Below are 24,325 nucleotides of genomic sequence, written 5' to 3' on the forward strand. Positions count from 1 at the left end.
TTTCCTTCTAAAAGCAATTTCATCAATAAACTGCTAGAAAAAATAAGTTGCAGATTACTAACTTTGTAAACAGAATGAAAACTGTTCCTCACTTCCAATTTAACAGTATAAGAGTTAAGACAATATCTCAAGTTAATACTTCTTAAAATCATGTATTTTCATAAGAAAATAAATCTTAAAATTTATTCCTCTGAGATCTTGTCATCTAAATATTAATTACTAGCATTGAGACTAAGTTACACCTGGTAAGGTTTTTCTTTCGCACATTTATACAATCTGATCACTGGCCAGTGGTTCCTACGTCGAAGGTTGGATTAACCCAGTCTTTATATTATACCCAGGTGGTTATATTATTTACACCTTAAAGTTAAATCTGATTTAATATTTTTTTTCATAGAGGCTGACCAGTGTGGCTCAGTTGGTTGGGCATCATCCTGCAACGCAAAGGGCCGCAGGTTCAATTCCCAGTCAGAGCACATGCCTGGCGTGGGGTGCATACAAGAGGCAATTGACGGATGTTTCTCTCTGACAATGATGTTTTCTCCCCCTCTTTCTCCCTCCCTTCCCCTCTCTCTCCCTCCCTTCCCCTCTCTCTCCCTCCCTTCCCCTCTCTCTAAAAAAAAAATAAAAGAAGATATTTATAAAACAATTTTTTGAGCAAAATCAGCTGGACCATGAATCACATCCTGCCTGTCACGTTAGGGTATGAACCAGGTGAAGAGCGCAGCGTACCGCAACAACTGAGGGCATGCCTGAATTATGAAGAATTGGTAAAACAACAAGATCTCTTCGATCCATAAGGCTGGTCTTTACAGTTACAATCCTTACTAAATAAAGTAAAATGATACCAAGAAAATGTTTTTAAAATACATCTTGTTTATGACTGTTATGTTTCATAAATATTTATCTACTGATTTACTTTTCTTTGCTTCTCTCCTGCTGCTTCATTACAAGATGCACAACACAATACCTGTTGTTTTCTCAGTGAGAATTCTAGAGAAGGCAGATGACGGGTTGTTATTCTTTATAGTTTTCCCATATTCAAGTACTTTTGGTTCAACTGAACTGATTTGCTAATTTTTGCATACATGCTACACTAACTGTGAAGTAAGTGATTAAAAACAAAGAAATCATGGCGGGACCATTGGGGAGGGGATAAGGGAGATAAGTGGTAATGGAAGTAGACTTGACTTGGGGTGGTGAACACAATACAATGTACAGAGTATGTGTTGTGAAATTGTGCAACTGAAACCTGTGTAATTTTGTTAACCAGTGTCATCTCAATAAATTAAAAACAACAGCAACAACATAGAAACCCCCCCATCCACCAATATACAGGATCACAAAATGTTATTGATGGAAGGGCCTTCCAGTCATCTAGGCCAAATGTAAATGTCACCAGGTTCATTTCTGTGTAATTGCAGCTCTGTTTTAAAATAACTGATCTACTCCATGGCTGGTGTGGCTCAGTGGATTGAGCATTGGCCTGTGAACCAAAGGGTCATAGGTTCGATTCCCTTTCAGGGCACGTGCCTGGGTTGCAGGCCAGGTGCCCAGTAGGGGGGTGTGAGGGACAACCGATTAATGTTTCTCTCACAAATCAATGTTTCTCTCCCTCTCTTTCTCCTCCTTTCCTGTCTCTGGGGGAAAACAAAACAAAACAAAACAAAACAAAACAAAACTGACCTAGCAACTAGTTTTATATGTCAGCAGAGGTTCCTAATGGTAGTAACAGTTACCACTAATTCAAGTTTTCCTTCTAGAGAAATCTCACCAAAGATTACTCTCCTCATCTTCAACAACCAGTGATTTTAAACAGCATAAAAATTCTCAAACACATATCAAGACCTCTTTTGGTCTTGAAAACCCGAGGTCACAAGTTTGCTATTCCCTGTCTATAAACCCATCCTTCTGACCTTTTGTTTTTCAATGAGAAAGTGGTCCAGTTTCCTTAGTCTGACACGTTACTCTGTACAGACACTCATGGGCTGCTTCCTGTTCACAAACAAGTTTCTTAGCAATGACTCAATCTAAGAAATATGATACCTCCAGTTTACTGGAACTCACCCATTATGCTAGGCTGCAAACTGCAAAGCATGATGCAAAGATAAAGCAAGATTGGAAAGTGACTAGAACAGAAACTTGGATTTTTTATTTTCGCAAGAGATACACAGGTATTGGGCTTAAAAGAAATCAGAAAAGTTACTTTCCGAAATAGTAGGTAATCCCACCTGCTACCAAAAATGCATGGATCTGACTTTTCCATGAGAAGTTTCACACCTGGACCCCAAGAGAGCAGCGATTTTCAACCTCTTTCATCTCATGGCACACATACACTAATTACTAAAATTCTGCAGCACTCCAAAAATATATATATTTTTTGCCAATCTGACAAAAAAAAAAAATAGGTATCATTTTGATTCATTCACACCAGACAGCTATTGTTGTGTTGACTGTTGTAATTTTTTTAATTTGACAGTCTAAGGGAAAAGAGGTCAGTGCCCCTGCATATTTTAAAAAACTCCATGTAGCGTATCAGCTGAAAATCACTGCAATGGAGTTATTTCTTAATGTTTCGTGTCTATCTCAGCAAGATGCTGCTGCTAGCCCTCAGGGATGTACGTAAGGGTTATCACTGCTTTGCCAGGAGAGTGGCTTGGTTTGATAGGCAAACACCCATTTTTTAAATCTTTTCTCCATTTTGGAACTATATATATATATATATATATATATATATATATATATTCAGTTCTGGATGCTGTCCTCCACATATGAAAGGAACTTCTCACCCTTGTGAGTCGGTCTTACATTACTACTAGAATGATTCTGCAGGGAAACACACACACAGGCCCGCACCATTAGCAGCAACAGAACCTTCAGGAGCATTGGAGCTAACTCCCTGACCCACTTCACCTTACGTAAACTTAAATTCATGGGGCGCGGACTAACAAGGTGGCTCAGATATCCACCTTGAGGTGAGAGAGCCCCGCCTGCTTGTCCTCGTGTACCCTCCTTCTACTGGGCGCCCTGGCGAGAGAGGGCAAGGGCTCCAGCGCACTCAAACGCTTCTGAACTCCCCGAGTGACCCTTTACCTACTTTGGGTCCTCCGTGTGTAAAAAGCAATGATTTATTTTGATCTTAAAGGTCATTTTGCAGATTTAACTGCCTACAGTTAGCTTTAAAAAGTAAGACACTGGACTGTTATTCAGGATGGGGGCCAAGTAAGTCTTATGCGCAGTTTGTTGCTGTTGGCCAAAGACCTGTGCACCCGTGGTGGTGCCAAGCACTGGCGATGATGACGATTTTTAGGTAAGAATGTCGTACACAGTGATGTAGAGAGAGCCTATTTAAAATACTTAGCTTCCTTTTTTCTTAAACTGCAGATCTTGTTAAAATACATTCCAAGGGATCTGTTTTAATTTTCTTAGTGTGAACTTTTTAAAGTATGAATTATTTCTCGAAATAATAAGCTACTAATAGTTAAGACTTAATTTTACCAGAATGGTGGTAGTTACAATAAAGGTGGTGGTCAGATCAACAAGATTAGTGTACATACTACCCTAAATGGGTCATTAGTCCATCTACCCATCTAATGCGTATATCACCTCTCACATGCCAGGGACTGTGCTAGGTGCCGGGGACACAAAGGCAAAAAAACAGTCTCCGATCTTAGTCTTGAGGTGTGATAAGAAACAAATAGGAGCTAAGGCATCACTAAACTGCACAGGAAGGCCTCACACAGGAGCGACAACTGACCTAAAGTACACAGTCACAACCATCTGAGCATCCTACCCAGTAAACCAAGGGTTAAATCTGGTTTCCAAAGGGCTAGTGCAAGGGAACACAAGACAATGACTAGTGTCCACGCTATGCATTCTTGGTCTCCCCTCTTGGCGGTGGTGTTGTTTTCCCCACAGAGGCTCAGATTTCCAGTGTGAGGAAAATTCTCAGATGCAGAAAGACTTCCTCCTCCCATTTGAACTTTTCGGCCACTATGACTCATCCGAGCCCGAGATGGGAATTACTGCTAATGCAACACTGTCACGGAATGCTACAGCTGGGGGGGACCCGAGGGTGCACACAGACAGCCCCTTTCATTTTTCAAATAGGGAGACAAGTCTAGAGGATGAAATGACTTGCCCCAAGAGGTCTGAGGTCAAGGACTTCAAAACTACCTTTGGTCTACTTTTCTACTTTTACATCTCTTGCCAACTTATTTGGCAGAAGGAAAAAGATATGCTTTTGCTTCATTTTAATTTTTGAATTAGCATCTCTTGCTCCAGCTTGCCAGCCTCTAGGCACCTAACAGCTTCTTCTGTAGCTGGTGTGTGCACAGCTTACAGAGCGTTCCTGGGCAGTCCCTATCTCAATTGAGTCTCGCTGCAGCAGCACAGGGAAGGTGCTTTATCTTTATTTATGCATGAACACACTTAGGCTTTGGGCACTGAGCAACCCTGACCCAGATCACAACGCCAGCAACTAGCAGAGCCAGGACTCCAACCCAGAGCTGTTTCTGAGCCTGCCAGGCTCTTCCCACGCTGTGGTGCTACTCCTTGGTATTCACACAGCAGGACAAGGTCAGGAAACTGCTTTGGTGCCAGTACCCTCTCCGCAGGCAGGACACTAAGACGTAGGAGGCAGCCCTCTTGACACTCAGACCTGCCTGCTCTGAAGACTCCCGGGCAAATCAGGTCAACGTAACTGCACAAGGAGAGCTCAGCATTTCAACCAATCCCCCCACATAGCCAGCATTTTATACTTTACATGTCTTATCTGGGCTTTCTTACAATGGTCTGATTAAACTATAAACTCCCGACTATGTCTTCTGTAAATAGATAACACATGTATGTGGTACAAAATTTAAAAGCTGCAAAAGTTACAGGTGATGTATTATAGACTTGTATGCCTAAAACTGATATAATTTTATTAATCAATGTCACTTCAATAAATTGAATGAAATAAAATTTAAAAAAATTAAAAATTGAAAAAATAATTTCCCTGTTACTCTCCCCCAAGGCAACTGCTGGCATCGATTTCTTATGTTTTCTTGGGAAGATAGTCTGTTAAATACACACACATACACACACACACACAAAGTAACTCATAATCATAGTGTTCCACACTTATTCCTCCCTATTTAACAAATGTTAGAGGTTGTTCTACCATCAGAGAAAAGTTTTCCCATTATTTTTAATGATGGAGCAGTATTTCATTATAAAGATGTACAATAATACTATTATTTAATAATATAAATATGTAATCAGTCTCTTGTTGGATTTTATTTTGAATGTTCTGCTATTACGAATTATGCTATAATGAGTATCCTGGACCTAAATCATTTCATACATGTGTAAGGATATCTGTAGGATAAATATGTAGAAGTGGAATTGTTGGGTCAAAGAGTATACGCACTTTTACTTATGATAGAGAAAACCGAGTAGCTCTACACAGAGGTTGCGCCTTTCACACCCCACCGGCCGTGAGTGAGCACACCTCTTTCCCTGCTCTTTTACCAACTTACGTGTCCTTCACACCTTGCTTCACACTGGCACGTGGTACCCACTCAATGAATACATATTAACTCTTTGTACAAGGTCTCCTATGTTAATTCCAGAATCATTTCAAAATCGTCCCTTCCCACTATCTTTTAACAATAAAATTAAGGCTAAAGAAGAGAATAAACTTCACATACTGAAAGGTCAGTTAGCCAGAGAACAGCATTTCTTTAACCACCGGTTGATGCCCAGCCTTGCCCCAGCGAAGCTAAGCTTGGTTGGTGCCTTCGGAGCCAGTGGAACAGTGGGGAGGGCAAGAAATGTAGAGGCCGTAGTGCACACGGATATGACAGAGGTTGGGCAAAGTCTCAGTAAGTGAAACGCTGAATCAGCAACGTCGGCCCTTCTAACAGATAAGGTAAACTTCCAAGAAAAAGCAAGTCCAGCCCGACTGACCTATTGACTAATTCCTTAAAGAGACATTCTTTCTAGGGCTGTGTCTCACAGGAACAGATGTTTGTTAGCCATTCAATTACATTTAGAATATACAACTAAAAAGAGCTAACAGTGATCTTGGAGATCATAGTCCAAACTTCAGGTTGATAAATGAGGATCCTGCGGCCCAGAGATGCTAAATGGTAACTAGCCCTAGGTCTCATCAGACTGAGCAGAACCCAGTAGGGTTCATTTGGTCAGCCCAATGCAAACTAGATTTTAAACTAGACTTTCCTGCTGCAATTTCTATTATTTAAAAATTCATGAACTATTAGTAATTTGAACTGTTTTCAAATTACTTTGAAAACAGATCTTTGCAAAAATGAATCCTATACAACAGCCAAATTAATGGCCTATGAAACTGTTATTAGGAGAAAGTGACCAATGTTTGACCTGCACTTTTCTGTAGAAAACTTTCCTTTCCCCACCCCCAGCTCAATACAATCTGACTAAGCGCCTCCTGGTTACAAGCCCCTTTGGCAGATGATCTCCGTTACCAAGAGCAAAAGTGGCTCAGAATTAACGTGCAGCTCTAAGAATTCCCAAGTCACAGGGCCAAGGCCATGTACCCACTAAATGCACATTCCAAACTCATCCAAAGGCTCACTAAGATCAAGTGCAGCCCAAGAAACAGTTCTAGTCCCCTTGGAGAGAGACAGCCGTTGGAGATACCAGCCCTCACATTTCTAGTGCTGTATGAGCACAAAACACTTGCGCCAACATCCTGATGTGGCACTTGCAGCAGAAGTGGCCCTCCTCTAAATCTGATGGACAGACCTGTAAATCAATCACCATTTAGTAAGTTGTAATGCCTCCCTTTCCTCCTCTGCTCCTGAAAATATAAGTAAGATTCCGGTTTGCTCTAAGGGTGGTTCACTGTAGTTGTTGGTTGCTATTTCCTTTAAATCAGTTTTGCTATGCTCCTAAGAAAACAAGAACTTTTACCAAACGTTTTCAGACAACCTGACTGAATAATAAACACATGAAGGCAAGCTTTTAGTCTTCTCAAGGACAAAAGCTGGGGGTCTGTCTGCTTTCAAGTCTCTGGCTTAAGAGACAAGGCCTTGAGTTAAAATCTGAAAGCCAGCTGTATTTCCAGGGTCAACACTCACACAAAGTGTGGGAATTTTGCCTTATCATTACTATTCCCCACGAAGGTATCATTATACGGCCCAACAAAAATACACATCAAACACATAATTAATCACGCTGTCCGCTGGTAGGCACAGCACAAAAAGTTCTTTTTACTTACCATCTAAAATAATTCCTTTAGTCTACATCTGGTGGAAGTTTAAGTTCTTTGCAGCCCTGACGCCCACCATGGTTCCACTGCCAAGTAAACCTGGGACACAAAGCAACAGTCGATATAGAACCTCAGGCCCCAGTCCCTGTCTGGGATGAGGTCACGACAGTAGCAGTTCGCTCTGGTTCCTTCATCTGCCAAAGGACAGGGTTGGGTTTGGTGACCCCTAAGATCCTTTCCTCTAAATACCTCTGATTCTATGAAGTCTAAAATACAAGCTTGAAAACTAATTCTGAATTTAAAACAGGTCAATTTCAGCTACCTGTAATGGATGCTTTAAAGCAGCACAACCCAATAGAAATATAATGCAAGACATACCTGTAATATAAAAATTATTAGTAGCCTTGCTTAAAAAAAAAAGAAAAAAGTGAATTTAGCCCTGGCGAGTGTGGCTCAGTGGATTGAGTGCCGGCCTGCAAACCACAAGGTTTCAGGTTCAGTTCCTGGTCAGGGCACATGCCTAGGTTTTGGGCCAGGTCCCCAGTATGGGGCATGTGAGAGGCAACTGATGGATGTGTGAGATCTCTCCCTCTCTTTCTCCCTCCCTTCCCCTCTCTCTAAAAATAAATTTAAAAAAATTTTTTTTAAAAAGTGAATTTCATTTTAACAATATACTTAACTCAATATATCAAAAATTATTTGAACATATAACCAAAATTTAAATCCATTAATAATATCAGAAGTGATGTACACATTCAACATATGCTACAACAATTCTTACCTGACATCCTAAAATGCAGTGCTACCAATACAAAGTTATATTTAACTGAAAAATCTTATACTGCCATTTTTACATTTAAACCAAAATTCATTACATTTAAAAATTTCAGTTTCTCAGCTGCACTAGTCCATTTCATGCACTCCAAAGTGACAAGTGGTTAGCGGACTATGTCGTTGGGCAGAGCACCTCTGCCTGAGCCATTATAGAGTGAACCCTCCACACTTCTTAGGAGGGATTCTATTGAATCACCTCTCCTGTTTTGTAAACTACTTCCTGAGGATATACTGGGAATATTAACCCTTTCAAACTACACTAGGTACTATTTATCCTCTCAGCAATTATTTGTAAAAAGCTACCTTAATGACATGAAAGGGCTACTGTGAATCTGAATTACTAAGAGGGCTCGGAATGAGTAAATGGGTCTTCTTGACATTATTCAGCAAAGTAATAGTCCAGCTGCCACATAAGCGCCATGATTGTTGCAAAAGTCATCTGAAAAATGGGTAGAAATAAGGGGCCTTAGGCAATGGGAAAGTGTCATCTGTTCCAACTAAGAATATTAATAATCCTTAGTTTGGAAATATTCCAACTGCTTTCAGGTATCTGCTTTGGAAAACGCACAGTGCCCACTTTGTTGCCAACTGCCCAGCAGCAATTTGGACCTCTTAATGAGGAAATTATAATTAGTGTATATATATCATATTACATTTTCTTCAAATGAGCATAGGAATCTTTTTTTCCCTTAATATAAATCTTTTCAGTTAACCGACTAAATAAATATGTAAGGACAGTGGTTACCTGGTGAGCGTTGACACTAAGGTTTGAGAATGGAAGATCACAGTGCCAACATTCCCAGTCTAGATTAGGGATAGGTGTGACACAAGGCCACCACTCCACTTACTGGGTACTTTCTATGTGCTCAACACCATTCCAGGCACTTGTAGTCATTATCTGCTTTTGCTCCCAGCAGTCTGTGAGGTGGGTAGTAGGATTATCACCACTCTTTTGGAACAAGGAAACCGAAGCATGGAGAGGTTATGTAATTTTGCTTGGAGACCTCTATATGATAAATGGTGAAAATGAGTCCCAACCCAGGTTTATATTACAGAAGCGCTCAAATAACACAGGCTCTTATTTCAGAATAACCGAGGCTTCTTTAAGGCAGGCTGCTCAAAGAACACTGCAAGGTGCCAGCTGGGGCTCTGCTGCTAACCAGCTGTGCGGGGTAGCCTTGGCCTAGCCACCAAACCTCACTGTGCTGTTCCCATGAGGGAAATTCCGGACAGGATACCCATCCTTGCAGAATCGCTTTTCACATGAAAAAACAGTATGTGACTGTAACTTTGAAGTACAGGACAACTCAGAGGTGAGGTATTAACGCTCTTATAAACTCAACTCCTCTTGCAGATGTCAGAGGAACATGAGAAGCAGCTAATTTCAGGCTTCTGAGTCTAACCACTGTACAAAAAATAGAAGGCCAGTTCCTAAGTTGCCAGTGTACGGACCCGACATCTGCATGGCAACAACAGAGAGGGGGGTCAACGTGAAGCGTTTTCAGCCACGTCATCTCCCCAGTTTCTTAGCCATTATTTTGTGAAGGCCAGTTACTTTTAGGTAGTTATTACTAAAGAAATATTTTAATCTTTAAAGACTAAAAGAAAGGTGCGGGCTTTGGAAGAAGACAAGGCCACAGTTTTACTTGGGTTCCTGTTTGATTGAGCCTTCCACCAACGCACTTCCACTCCCCAAACTTTTTCTGTTTGTTCAGCTTGCCCTGGGGACACTACTTCGTTTCTAGGCCCGGAGCCCCAGAGTAAGAAATTCTGCCACCAGTGAAGGAGTTTATCGGGGAAGGAGTTTAGTGAGCAGGCTTATCAGTCCACAAAAGCACAGGGGACCCAGCAGACAGGCCAGAGGGTCCCACAGAGAAGCTGGGCAGGGCGTGGCCTGTGCTGACCTAGGGCACAGCATACGCTAAGGCCTCGCTATCGATCGGTTTTCAGCCTCAGAAGCTTCTGCCGCCACAACGATCAGGCCCTTACACATGACCAGGAATGTGTGTAGGGAAGACCACAGGAGAGTGAGTTCATAACAAAGAGCAAGAAGAGACATGGATGTTTATGCTGCTACATGGCTTGAATTCAAAGAGGTAATTGTCAAGCGAGCGATGGACATCTCAGATCCCCACACACTGAAATATCCCTGACAAATAAGAAATGCAAGTACCATAATAATCACAGCCACAACCTGCTGAATGCCTACTGTGTGCTCTATCTTGTGCCCAGTTCTTTTCTTAATTTAGGAAAGCTGTGATGTAGATATCAGCCACACCTAAAAGCGGATGAAACAGAGGCACATCCCACTGTAAAATCCACCAACCTCTCACGGCCTGAGTCCTCTGCCTATAAAACAGGGACAATACTCCTCACCTCACAGGGCAGAACGACATAGCCAGTCACGTGATATAGGCAGTCTGTTCAAGAGCTTACCCCCACACAGCCTTGGGAAGATCCTGAGGGGCAGCAGCTGCCACCACCAACATTGTCATGTGCCCACCTCTGTTAGCTTGGGACACACAAGAAACAAGAAGATACTGCCTGTTTTTCTTTTCTTGGGTGAATACTGCCAACCATTGAGACTGGCGGTCTAGGACGCAACTGTTTGTTACAGGTGACGGAATATAGTAAGCGAAATCGATCTTAGAAAGGGACAGAAACTCCCCTCGTATCGCCTTGAAGAAAGCAACCCATCCTTACAGAAAAACGGCACCTACTAACCCCCTAAGTACTGGGCAGCTTCTGGCTCCTCTTCCTCTCCTGACATCAACAGAGCTGATACACTGCCGGACGAGTTTCTGTTAAAACACCAGAATAACAGGGCATGCAAACTTGAACACAAATGGTTGCATCATAGAGCCAAAATTAGGAGAAAAATCTACTCCTCTCCAAACTTCAAAAAAATTCTTTTTAAATAGTTAACAAAGGTACAGTTTAGAGTTACAATTACATGTCCCCAACACACATGACGATGCCAGATCAACTCCATCACACTCACACTCACCCACAGGCGAGCCCTTCACCATCTCTCTGCCTCCAACTTGTCCGACCTCCGATTCATAGGCCAAAAGGACTTCCTGTTCACGCCTGCCCCATGTGTCTTGCCCTCTCCAAAACCTTCCATGATTTCCAGCTGCCTTGTGTACTCGCAGTGCCACACGCAGGCATGGAAAGGCTCTCTAAAGCCCCCAAATGAACCTTCTCAGCCCTAGCGACCCAATCTCAGCCCAGGTCCACCCAGCTCTTGCTTGCACCTTCCCTCAAGCTTCCAACTAAAGTGTGAACCAAATGAAACCCATGGCTTAAGAAAGTGTCTGGTTAAAATGCTACCTCTCCTCTGTACTCTCATGGAGCTATGGTATATCACAGAGGAGCTTATATAAACACCAAGCTCCTAGAGCACAGTACTAGACTCATTCTTGTGTTCATTAAGCAATTACTATTAATTAAGTACTGGGCATGGTGTCAGACATCAGTTACAAAATGAATAAAAGCCAGTGCCTATCCTAGAGGGAGTCATACTTTAAGTAGAAGAAATAAAGATGTAAACTAATTTATACTCATTATGATATCAGTTATGCTATAATCCAGGTGTACAAAGAGCAAAGGGATCGATTAATTAGGAGGAGCAAGTTAAAAAGCAAATGTCCTTCAAGGAGGACAACATATCTGTTGCATTATCTTCAAAGAGTAAAGTAACTTCATGTCCTGCAAGTTCCCCAGGCCAGTAAATACCTAATAAATATTTGTGAAATGAGTAAGTGTATATTTACGCCCAGAATTCAGTATTTTCATTGTATACCTAAGATATCTGGGATTAAAGAGTTCTAGTTACTGAAGTGATAAAGATATCATGTTTAATATCATTTATGAACCAACTATTAGTCATAGAAAAATTCTAACTTCATTCATAGAAACAATACTTCAAATTATTCTTTGGGTACTCTACTAAGAACAAAGTATTGTATCTTAAGAACTATAAAAGCACACTCCACGTTAATAAAATTGATTTTTTTGAGAAAACAAACATGATATCATCAAATATCCATTAAAAAATTTCGCAATCTGGATAATATAACAATCAATACAAATGTTGATTAAGTGTACTTTCTTAGAGACAGTAGTTATTTCCCTAACAAAAAAAATGACTATCCTCTAGACTTTTGCCCTAAAGCATCAAAGTATTACCATATCTCAACCTCTTCAGCTATTCTACAGCTCCTCTTACTTTCTTACCTCCATTCTCAGGCATCTTCAAAAAGTATCCAGTAGAAACGGCAGTAAGGACCCAGAGATATATGGCATATGATTTTTAACTTCATCTTGAAAATTAAAAACAATGTTTATCTTTTTCAGACCAATTCCTCCCAGCTTTAGGCCCAAGAAATGGTAAATCATGGTAACAACTACCATCAAACAGCACTGCTCTCTGTTAAGGAAACTGAACTAGACACGCCACCAGAATAAATGAGACGTACTTGGTCTCTCTGGTTTCTAGAGCCTTCATCAGTTTCTACAATCTCTGTCCCAGGACCCCCTTTGAGATCAGAATATTAGGTGTGAGCGGGCTGCCATCTGAGGAGATGGTGGGCCTCTCTACAAAGACCAAGGAAGTAACAGCCTATATTTCCTCAACAAGCAGTCATTTGCTAGAAGTCAATGTATCACAGTGATTCCACTGGGCTACTACAACCACCTAGGAATGTTTGGAATTGTACGGAGGTCGGTGGGTCCATTTTTTGGTTGTTGCAAAATATCCTGTAATGTGGGACTTTCTTCCACTCCAAAGAGAAGTCCATTCGGCCCATGTGCCAGCTGCACCCCTTTGATAAACGCGGGCTGAGCTCCTTGAGAGTGGGACACTGTCTTAATTTTTGTAAAGAAGCCCATTATTCTTTAGCATCTAACAAAACACTCATAGTCATTAGACAAAGAAAGAAAAAAGGCAGGAAAGGAGAAAAACAAGGGAGGGAGAGCAGGGATTAGGGACAGACATCTCAATCCCCGTTCTGCCATTGTGAGTGGCATGGCACTGGACGAGTTACTTTGCTGCTTTGAGTAGGTCTTCTCATCTGTAAAATGGAGATAATAGCTCCTATCACCATAGACTTATTGTCCAGATCAAGTGAGAGAGCATGTCTAGGACCTGCTACAGTACTGGCAGGTGTTCAGTACATATTAGTCCCCTACCCTTTTCTTCCCCATGAAATTGACAGTTGTCAGTAGATGTAGCAACAAAAGGTTGGTTCTCTTCACGACTTGGTTTTGAAGGACATGAACTCGTGACGCGAACCAGAATGAAAAGACTGATCTGTTCCCTTCATCTCCATTATTATCTTTGCCAGTGCACACCATCTCTGAAGCTTTACAGCACATGTGTACTGCTACCAAGCGATCTTTGGAGAGATGTGTAGTCAGGGCAGATGTGTGCTCCTGGAGCCCCAGACTTCCGAGAGTCAGGAACAGAAGGGAGGGAGACGAACGAGTTTCTCTCTAGTGGAGGCACCTCTACCCACATCTCTGTAGGGAGAAAAGACTGAGGTTCCCCCAGCTCTTCCTAAGATGCTTTACGCCCTTTCTGAACGCGGCCCCCAGTTCAAGGGCCAGGGGCCAACACCCAAAATATCTACCCACAATCAATCCTGCCCTGGCATCCCAGGGGCACCTCAGGGGATTGGAGGGGGGCACAGAACCTACCAGCAATGAAAATACTTATCTAAATTGTGAACTCTTATGGAGTCTTCATCTGCACTCTTCAGAAGAATCCCTAAGATTACATTATCACTGAATTACTCTGTGGTCACATACTTGTACTCCATTAACTAGAGGGAATATGTAAGTATGAAATCTTCCATGGAAGTCAGAATAAAGTGGGTGTTATGGTCTTACTCTCCCTGCAAGTGGGGAAACATGAATCCCACGCAGCATGGGATTCCTGTGTATTCACCCGCAAGGAGGAGTGACGACTGCCCCTACTCTGTTCCCAGGCTCCTTTGCCAACTGGCTTCCGACTACATTCCACCAAGGATTTTGCAGGGAGGGGCACACTGCCGAAATGCTGGAGGGCGGGGAGAAGGGCGCCTCCTCTCTCAGTGGCCCCGGCTCCTGCAGCCGAGTATTCCCGATCCTGGTGTTCCACTGCCTCCCTCTGCCCCTCCGACCCTAGGAGTGGCAGTCACTTCCTGATGGTGCTAATCTCTGGGCTGTCTGGCTTCTTGGTTCTTCCATCACCTACGTAAACAATTTTCTGTATTTATTCCTTCTGTTTGAAATATCTTGTGTGGTTCCTAGTTTTCTAAACTGAACTCTGGATTATTTCTTAACCATCTCAAAGTTTTCTCAATAAAGACAAAACCTGCCAACAGGGCTGTTAAAAGAATTGAAGGCCCTGGCCGGTGTGGCTCAGTTGGTTGGAGCGTTGACCTGTAAACCAAAAGGTGGCAGGGTTCAATTCCCGATCAGGGCAGATGCCTAGGTTGAGGGTTCAGTCCCTAGTTGGGGCGCCTGTGAGAGGCAACCAATCAATGTTTCTTTCTCACATCGATGTTTCTCTCCTCTCTCTCTAAAATCAGTGAGCATGTCCTTGGATGAGGCTTTTAAAAAAAGAACACACATATAAAAACAGTAAAAGTAAATACTCAAAAATGCTTCCCCTTTTCTCACACACACAGAACTTAAGTGGAAGAGCAAACTATTACAGATTTAGGAGATCCTTAGGCTTCGGGGTCAACCTGAGGCTTCTCTCAGAAGAGTCCAAAAAGGCTGCATTCCTCCTGGGGTGATTAAAAGGAACCCTGTAAGCTCGTTTCCTTTTTCCTCTCAGTTCCTCTCCTTTTAATCCCAGGACCCATTTTCCAAGTGAAATGTAACCTGGAATCTCCCATTTTGGAGTCACCATCCTCACTTTCAATCCACTGCCTCAAGGATTCTGCCAAACATGAGGCTTGGTAAAGAAATTTCTAGTAGCGGGTGAGCCTCTGTCTCTGGGGGAGTAAAAGACCCTGAACCCACAGCACGTTTGGCCTGGTCTCGGCGTGGGTACCAGTGGAAGAAGAGAACGTGGGGTGGGGTGGGGGGAAGGGGGCCAGCCAGCACAAAGTAAAGCAGCCCTGCCTTTGGGGTTGGGTCCTTGATGTAGATTTTAATTGTTTCATTGAGAATCACCAAGAACAAAAACAACTTTTTGCATTTTTTTCCCCCCATTGCAAGTAAAAAAGACTTCTAATTTTTGGTGGTTTTCATTACCAGGATTTTAATGACTAAAAAAAATTTTTCTCTCCTAGGTCCGAAAATTTGATGGTTCCTCAATACCTTCTACACACAACAGCAAGACTCCCGATGCTGTAAAACAAACCAGCAAAAAATACTAGTTCTCTGTCAGCTTTCAAGCTGAAGTAGTTTAGTTCCATAAGTCATACCTCTGTTCCTATTCTGGTCACAGAAGGTAACAAGGCATGATGATCATGTTCCCCTTTATTTTACTCCCCTAGAGTGGGAATAAGCTGTGTTCTGTATCCGTGTGTGATGGCATAATTTTGTGCTAAAGCAGAGCAAACAAAAGCCTGTCAAGTTGGGAGTAAAGCAAAATTCCATACTCTATCAGTAGGCCACATACATACCCAGTTGATACTGTCAGCGCTGCCTCTCACACAGACTTTGGACTGTACGAGGGGAGATGGTACTAGCCCGCCCCGAATGTCAGCTACATTCCAGCGAAAAAGGGGAAGGACATTTAACAGGGAGAAGGATTCACTGAAATGCAAGCACACATTGTATGGAACCTAAATGTTATCATTGAAATCCTTCTGTTTCAAGGTAAACATGTAGTATGCCCACCTTTGAGCACAAAACTCGTAAGAACAAGTGAAGGAACAGAATACTGTTTTTTACATCTTGAAGCAATAGGAGAATATGGGTTAACAGAATTCAAAACTACTGATGACTAGTCAGAAAAGCAGGCAGCTCCCAGGGGAGACTAAATATACCCCTCCAATGGGAGGATGGTCGGGGGCAAACCGGAGTTGGGCTGCACAAGCTCTGCTTGGCAACGCTGGAGAAAGTCCTGGCTGGCATAGGGGTGTGCCACTCCCTTCGGGGCCTGTCCCCACCCCATCGGCAAGGTGGGGCTAGGCCAGCTTCGGAAAGCGCAGAACCACACCCTCGGTTCCCTCGAACGGGACTGCTGTGCCTCACGTCTCCCCTCCCTCCCTTTCTCCCTCTTTCCTTCTCAAAAATAATTCAGAAGTTAGCCCCACTTTCCAAATATGTAAACCAGAAAGCCATTCAGGGGAGTACAAATGGTAGTCACTGTGGTCACAATATAAGGTCGACTTTTCCAGGCAGATACAGAGAATCAAAAAATGGAGTTGCTAAAAGATGCCTCGCAGATCTAAGGCTGTGTTTCTGTTATTGTTTGTTTTTTCTTTTTCTTTCTTTTAATGGGGGAAGATAATGAGGCTCAGAAATGCAGAGCAGAGAGCTTCCTAGGGTAGGGCCAAGTTCATCCCAGCTTCAGGGTCTGTACCACCTATCCCAAGCCCCTGTCCTCATTGCCTTTTCTATGCTATTCCCAAATAATTAGGCTACAGGTTATCACAGGCCACATTCCTGACAAAACATGAAAAAATTCTACTGACTCAGAGCAAATCTTTTGATAAAAAAAATTATCACTCAAATCCCCATGAGGGATTAAAGAGCTCAAGTTGTATTTACTGAATGTCAAACATTGACCAGGCACTTAAAACACAGTTCTCAGGTTTAGGTGTTGATCTTAAGGCTGTGAAGGTCAGTGAACAAATATAAAAACACTTCCCTTCATGATTTCAGTAGGACATCCTAACCAGATTTTCTAACTCACTAGGTATCAACAGCTACCAAGCACTGAGCTAGGCTCTCAAGGGCAGGGGTCCCTAACCACCACAACTCCACCCCCCAACCCCCTACCTCGGCCCCCCCCCCCCTCGCCCTGCCCCAGGGCTGTGGATCAGTATAGATCTGTGGCCTGTGAGGAAGTGGGCCACACAGCAGGTAGTGAGCGGCAGGCACAGGTGGGGGGGTGGGGGGCGACGCTTTGCTCGCAGTACCGCCTGAGCTCTGCCTCCTGTCCCACCGTGCCGCTGTGCGTGGAAAAACTGTCTTCCACGAAACTGGTCCCTGGGGCCAAAAAGGCTGGGGACTGCTGCTCTGGGGCACTAGTTTTCAAACCTGGATGCACCCTGGAATCCCTTCAGAAGCTCAAAACAAACAAACAAACAAAAAACCTGTGGCCTGGGTCCCACCCCCAGAGGCTTTGGTTTAATGAGGAATATGGCTTGAGCGGCAGTATTTTCAATTACTGATGGTGATTCTGATAGACAGCAAACCACTGCTGTAGGGAAAAAAAGAAATATACGAAGTGCAAACAACCCAAATATCCATCAACTAATGAGTGGATAAATTAAATTTTGTGTATCCATACAATGGAAGTGTTCAGCAACAAAAGGAATAAGACCTGAGACATGCTACCACATGGTCAAACCTTATGCACATTATGTTAAGTGAAAGAAGCCAGTCACAGAAAACCACGTGTGGCAGGATTCTATTTACATGAAATATCCAGAACAGACAAATTTGTAGAGATAGAAAATACATGAGTGGTTAGCAGGGACTAAGAAAGTTAGAATTGTGGAATGACTGCAGTGGGTATGGGGTTCTTTTTAGGGTTATGAACATGTTTTAGATTTGAGTGTGGTAACGGCTGTACTGCTGTGAATACACTAAATCATTGAACTGTCTGCTATAAAGGGGTGGACTATATGGTATTTGAATTATGTCATGAAGCTGTTAAAAAAAATAGAGAGAAACCTAAATTCTATGCCCCGTTCTCAAAGTACTTACCATTTAGTTGTAGTGAGGAAAAAAAAAAGATACACAGATAAGACAAGCATTCAGAAGTTTTAAAAGACCAAGAAAGAGAACTGCCTAATGCAGAAAATAAAAACTCAAACTCAGAAGGAGTCTTCAATGCCAAAACGATCTGACATTTTTCTTCTTTACTTTGGAAAAAACAAAAACAAAAACAATGGAGAGTCTGGATCTCTGTAGTATGCTCAGAGTCTCAATTTCCAAGCTTGTGAGAAAGAACTGACTACTTAGAATTGCATACTACATTTATCTATAACTATACACTTTATATATATATTTATATATAAATATATATTTAATTATTCAGAATACAGCTGTCCATGGATTATAATGGTTCTCAGGAATTAATTATCAATGGGGCCTCTGAAAGACGGGCCTGGTGCTCTGAATCTTCCCTAGGCCTTGGGTTTGTCTTTACCGCCACCAGAATTTGGATGAACTAAAACTTACATGCTCTCACATACAAAAATACCTCATATATGAGGCTTTGTGACAAATGAGTATTACAGGACATATCCTATGCAAATAAATGGTTAAAAGCGCTTCCCACCCTCAGAGTTCCTAAAATTCCTAATACTAATAGTTATATTTATTGTGGCAGGGTGATATAGAAAAAATGTCAACTTTAGGAACCTAGAGTGGGATTTGGTTTAGCAGTCTTGTTTTGTTTTGGGGTGGGGGGAGGAGGGAAGGGCTGGTGTAAGAATACCATTTATATTTTTCTAATATCATTCAGGAATTATACACTTGAACATATTTTTGCGCTTACTTCCAGAGGACATACCACTAGCAATTGAAGCAGTTTTGGCCTACAGTTTAGAGCTCTTTTAATAAATGTTTGTTGGAGCATATTTAAAAGCAGGCGGTCATGACATTTTAGTAACTCCTAGAAATCATATTATCAAAATATAAACTCTAGTCTCCATTTTATGGTAAACTTAAACACACAGCTATAGATGAAGAAAGCAGGTTAAATACCACTTCCAGTAAACCTGTTCCTACTCTACCGTTGTATACAACAGATTTTTAGCAAACTTTTAGGAGTGATGGGGCCAGGCATTTAAACACCCTGGCTTTACCCAGACCAAATTTTAGGCAAATCATCTACTAGATCCTAAAAATTGTGCAGGATCCTTGATTCAGACAAGTAAGACAATAATTCTCAAAACAATTTGTTTAACAATAAGGACTAGGAAATAAAGTATTTAATTTTGAAATGTACTATTGGCAAAAGTCTAAGTAATCTTCAATTAGAAAGATGTGAGCCTTTATCATTTCTTCAGTTTCATAAATGCCAAGACAGGAGATTAGTGTTTAACTGTTCTAGTTGTTTTCAACTCAAATTCTCTCTATTCTACTCAATTTCTTTCAACCTGGTTTAATCCTGTATATATACGTATATATCCTCACTACCAAACTTACTTTGGACCACAACTTCAAAAGGAAAAGAGCCAATGGAACAGGAGAATATTCTAACAAGGCAAACAAAAGTGAACAAAGACCCCAGTAGTTAAGAGATTTCATTAAAAAAAAAAAAAGAAATACTGTCCGTGAAAAACATGAGCCAGGATCTTGGACTCTACTGAAATCCCAGAAATCTTAAAAACTATTAAGTTATTATTATTAAATTAACCCCTTTGAGGACTGTGTCTTCCTTAAAAGCTAACCTCTGTGGTAACTCCATGGGCAGGTTTATTTCTCTCTGTGGAAGAAGGTCCACCTCCCATCTCACGTACACAGCTACCAGAATTTCTTGACAAGTGGAAAGGGTTAATCTCTTTCATTCCTGTCTCTCTTTTCTCCAGTTTGTCTTAAAGTGTGAGTTTTCTCCCCTGTTCAAAGCTTAACTAGTCCTGGTCCAGCTTGAAAGTGGTGATTAAGAGCTATGGGAGTCAGACCACTTAGATGTGAATCCCGCCCACACTGTTCAATTGTTGGGTCACTTTTAAACTTACCTCTTGGCCTCTGTATGCCTCCTTTCTCACCTGGAGGCTGGAGATAATAGTATTTCCCATGGGGTCACTGTGAAATTATGCATGTGAAGCAATTATCACACGGCCTAGCAAGCAAGGAAGTGGCCAATAACTCATCTATTATCATCTTAGTGCCAAATTCTTCCTGCATCCAAGTCTACGCTGAACAGTCAACCCCAGATCAAGCAAAAATTAAAGAGGAAATATTATTTATACAAAAATCCCTTTAAATAATTGTGTTCTGCCAATAGACAAGATATTCCCAGGGGGATAAAAAAATGCCTATAGTTTATACAGGGTTCCTTTTTTCATGCAGCTCTGTAAATATAATTCATCCTGAATAAAAAGTAAATATTAAGAAAAATAATGTATTTGGCTTCCAACTCGTACTGGTAATCCTAAAGACAGACAGGTTTTTGTTTCCCCCGGCATTGTTTATAAAAACCCAAGCTAACAAAAAAGAAAGATTCCTAGATGGCCCAAGTTATTCTTAATGCAGAAAGACTGATATGGGTTGTATATTTATTTTCCTTCATACTGCTTCCACAATCTCTCAAGAGACTTTTCTAAACTTGACATCTAAAGAGTCAAGTTGTTCTCTGGTTAACATTCATTTAGGAGATGAGAAGCCTGTCGTTTTTCTTTTAAAAATAATCTTATCGGTCTTGTCCAAGATCATTTTCACCCCTCACACACAAAAGTCCTTGATCTTTCTAAGACATCATTGAAAACAGTAACAGATGGTTCCTTCCACCTATTGGAGATAAGGAATCTAAGGCTCTCCTTACCAACCTGTTCATCAACACCTCCGCACAGAGGATGAAAAACCACGTCCTAATACCAACCACATCATACCTGGAGTTTCGTTGACAAAAGGTCAGAATCCACTTTGACTTTTTGTTCAAATCTTCCTAGACTAAAACAATGACTTAATATGAATCTGTTGAAGACATGAAATTGATTCTAAATTTTACTCCATTATCTTTTTTCATAATCTCTAAATATGCTAATTGATACCTGATTACAAAGGTGGAAAAGGAATTACCTTATCAAACATAATTAGAAAATTCACATTTAAATGGGAAATCAGTATATAAGCTTTATGCACTTCTGTATATATAGAATGTTAAATTACACAGTAAAGAGAAAAATTAAAAAACGGAGGGTTCCAGGCCACAATTCCTGAATTTAGGAAAACTAAAGTCCATTAGCATCATATAGATTACTCTTTAACAGCAGCCTAAACCTGAAAATATACTTTTTCATACCAGTGGGAACCAAGGGAATACGCTCCCAATCATTACTGGGGGGAAGTTCAAGGCAAACAATTTTAAGGGAGAAAAAAAGCACAATACATGGTCAATAACTTTAAATCTCACTTTAGATCTTCAGAATCAGTCTAAAACATTAGGTTTTAAGAGCATAAGCATACTTACTGTACTTAAGTTACACATTTCCTTGAACCAATTTTTTCCCTAAGTACCCAATTACCCCCCACAAAAAGGAAACATAAATATGTACTCCTTTAAAAGTCTCTACGAAGTATGAACAGAAACTTATTTTCACTTTTTAAACAATTTACAGAACTTTATAGCAAAGCATTATGAAACACAGGTGTCCCATCCTCGGCCCTTACAAAAAGAGCAGTGTGCTAAGAAATTGAGGCAAATTCTCAAACAGAAAAGGAAAACTATATAAAACACCCAAGGGAGAAATAATATACGAAAGCCAAAAATTTAGTAACAGCCTAAAAGCAACAGAAATTCTAATCTACACTCGCAACTCTTACCCTTGACAGCACAAAACTGAACATCCTGCCTTACACATGTTGGAATTGCAATTCTGAAATGCTAAATCCAAAGACAAAGCCGCCCTGGGGAAAAATAACAATTGCGCAACAGATCAACAGCTCCAACTTGTCCCTTGGCCCCAGCGCGGCAAGGTTTGCACGCTACAAAGCAGGAAAGGGCCAACCGAGGGCCGCCGTGACAGCCAACCGGCCACTGTCACCGAGGCTGAGACCGTGTCCACGCACTGAGCGTGCGCCACCGGAGGAACCGCGGAAGGATGGAGAAGGTCGGGGCGCGGCCGACTTCAGCTGCAGAGTCCCCGCCCCACCCGCTCTTCCCCGGCGTCGGTAGCCGACGAGAGATCTTCCAATCGAGACTTTACCCTGGTGCGAGGCCCGGTTTAGTTGCTGCACGTGGGGGCGTCCTAGCTCACTGGGCACTTGGGGACCTCTTCTGCCCCCTACCTTTAGGCATCCGGCCAAGATGCTTAAAACAGAGATCCCATGGATGGACTTACCCTGTAACAGTGGAATGCTTCCACTCTCTCTGATTGCCTTCAGCCATAAACATAATTAACTAGAGAAATTCTGCTTGAGGAACCCCTTTATCAGCAGAAGAGGTAGGGAAATATGCACAGAGTAATGACTCCAGAACTAGACTCGGTTTAATTAGCAGGGGTCCACCAGGAGCAAAGGGATTTAGAAATTTTGCCGTCTTCCCTGGACACCTTTGGGTGCCTACCCGTATACACCCGCCCCCCTCCTCCCTTCCCTTGACAGTGAAAGACGCCTGAATGGCTTTGAGAATTCTCCCATCTTCTCAAGCTAGGCCTTCTCATCAATAAACCTTTCCTTACTTCAAACTCTGATGTACTGTCTTTCTTTTAAAGCAGGGGGCACAGGAATCATCTGTAGCAGCCCCAGCGGAGTAACCAAACTACTCGTGCAACTGTGGGGCAGGAGACAGCGATGGCAGGGAAGGGGCTCCGGGTCCCAGGTCGGAGGAGACCTCAGCTCCCCCACGAGCGGCCCCGTGACTAGGCACATTCTTGCCGGCTCCCAGGCGGGGGAACCGCTCTGCCCCGGAAGTGCCGGCCCGCGCCGGCTCAGACCGCCAGTGTCCGCCCCCTCCTGCCCCTTGGGGGCCGCTTAAAAATGGGGGGGCTGGATGGACTCCGGCGTTCCAACCTGGCGGCCTGGGACGCAACAAGAGACGCCCCGTTCGCCCCACGCATGCGGGTATATCCTCCAAATCCCCCACCCAGTCGCCCTCTGGGACGGCGGGGACCTTGCCGATGTGACCACTCGGGCGCGCCCCCACTACCCTCGCGGCCCCTTGGGCCCCTACTCCTCCACTCCGCCCCACCCCGGCGCAAACGCAAGGGCTCCAGTGAGTGGCCGCTGCAGTTCTGGCCCCGGCCACAGACGGGATGAGAAGCCAGTGGCTGCTGTCCCCCCCGGACCGCAACTCCCTCGCGCCCCTGCCCCCGTCCTGATACTACAATGGGACCGAGAGGGCTGGGGCAGCACCTGCTGGGACGGCAGTCCCGGCGGCGGCAGCTCCAAGTCCATCATGCTGAGCTGGGGACGGTGCTCTAAGGCTCCCCGACGGCGGTCCTGCCCGGCTGCCCAGGCGCGGCGCGGATCAGGAGGTACGGACGGCGGCGACTCGTACGGGCTCCCCGGCACTCGCTTCTTGGCGACAAGGCCCTAGTCGCCTGCTGGGCTCCGGCACCGCCACGCCTCCCGCCCCCCGAGGGCGGGGCAAGAGCCCAGGCCTGTCCTTCCCAGACAGGCCGCGCGGGCAGTGCCGCTGAAAATCCCCCACCCCCGCTCGGCCTGACGCAAGAGCCTCGCAGTGCCGGGGCAGGAAAGGGCTTCGGGCTGGGGTCCCAGGGGGCGGCGGTGGACGCCCGCGGACGGGTGGGGTACCCGTAGGAGGACTGCCCCGAGCCACCAGGTCTCCGCGCTCCTTTTGCCCTCCTCGCAAATAAAAGTAACGCTCTCCGCCCGAGAGATTAGGCGTTGTTTGCCGAAGGTCTTTCAGGTTCAAGCGCTTTGAAACAGTTTAAACAGTCGGAACAAACAAGGCTGGAGACCCGGCAAAGGCGCTGGTTTGGGTGCTGCGCCTCCCTGGTTTGGAGTTGCAGAACCTTGCCCGACTTTATCTCACCCCAGCGTCCGAGAGTGGCGCCAGCCCCGGGGCGGGGATAACGTCTCGGACCCGGCTGTGCGCAACGCGAACTGCCCTCTTGCCCTCGGGCTGGGGCCAGTGGGACTTGCCCAGGGGAAGTGTGGACCGCGCGGGCAGCTCGTGCTCACAGTCACCCTGAACGCCCTCCATCCACTGCCACGAGCTCGCAGTCTGGCTAGGCTCAGGACGCCAAGGGCAAACGAAGAGGTCTCTTGGTCGGAGAGTAAGTCAGTACAGCCCACTAAGACGTTTCTTTTCCTACCGAAGCGCACGCACCATACCAGAGATGGCGTTCTTAAAACTGTGCAGTACTAGGACATGCCATAATCTTTACAAGTTTCTTTTCACGTTCACGATATAACTTTAAACATAAAAATGAAAAAAAGTTATAAAAT

General features: G+C 43.4%; 1 protein-coding gene across 4 annotated transcripts in view; it reads right to left on the reverse strand.

Annotated features, from left to right (window-relative positions):
• NFE2L2 (NFE2 like bZIP transcription factor 2) overlaps positions 1 to 23,463 on the reverse strand; it is a 32,333-nt gene extending 8,870 nt beyond the window's left edge. Inside the window, exon 1 of one of the 4 annotated variants that reach the window (XM_054562528.1) lies at positions 23,267 to 23,463. In XM_054562528.1, coding sequence (XP_054418503.1) covers positions 23,267 to 23,311 — 45 coding nt within the window. In that variant the 5' untranslated portion in view covers positions 23,312 to 23,463. Of the gene's footprint in view, positions 1 to 7,243; positions 7,418 to 19,929; positions 20,950 to 21,736; positions 22,426 to 23,266 lie in introns of those variants that run through there. The other 3 variants (XM_054562529.1, XM_054562527.1, XM_054562530.1) reach the window with 3 other exon arrangements.
• Positions 23,464 to 24,325: the final 862 nt, after the last annotated feature.

Source organism: Pteronotus mesoamericanus, unplaced genomic scaffold (genome assembly GCF_021234165.1).
Source record: "Pteronotus mesoamericanus isolate MK-2021 breed Mesoamerican mustached bat unplaced genomic scaffold, CSHL_Meso_final scaffold_651, whole genome shotgun sequence".
In the NCBI taxonomy this organism is placed as follows: domain Eukaryota; kingdom Metazoa; phylum Chordata; class Mammalia; order Chiroptera; family Mormoopidae; genus Pteronotus; species Pteronotus mesoamericanus.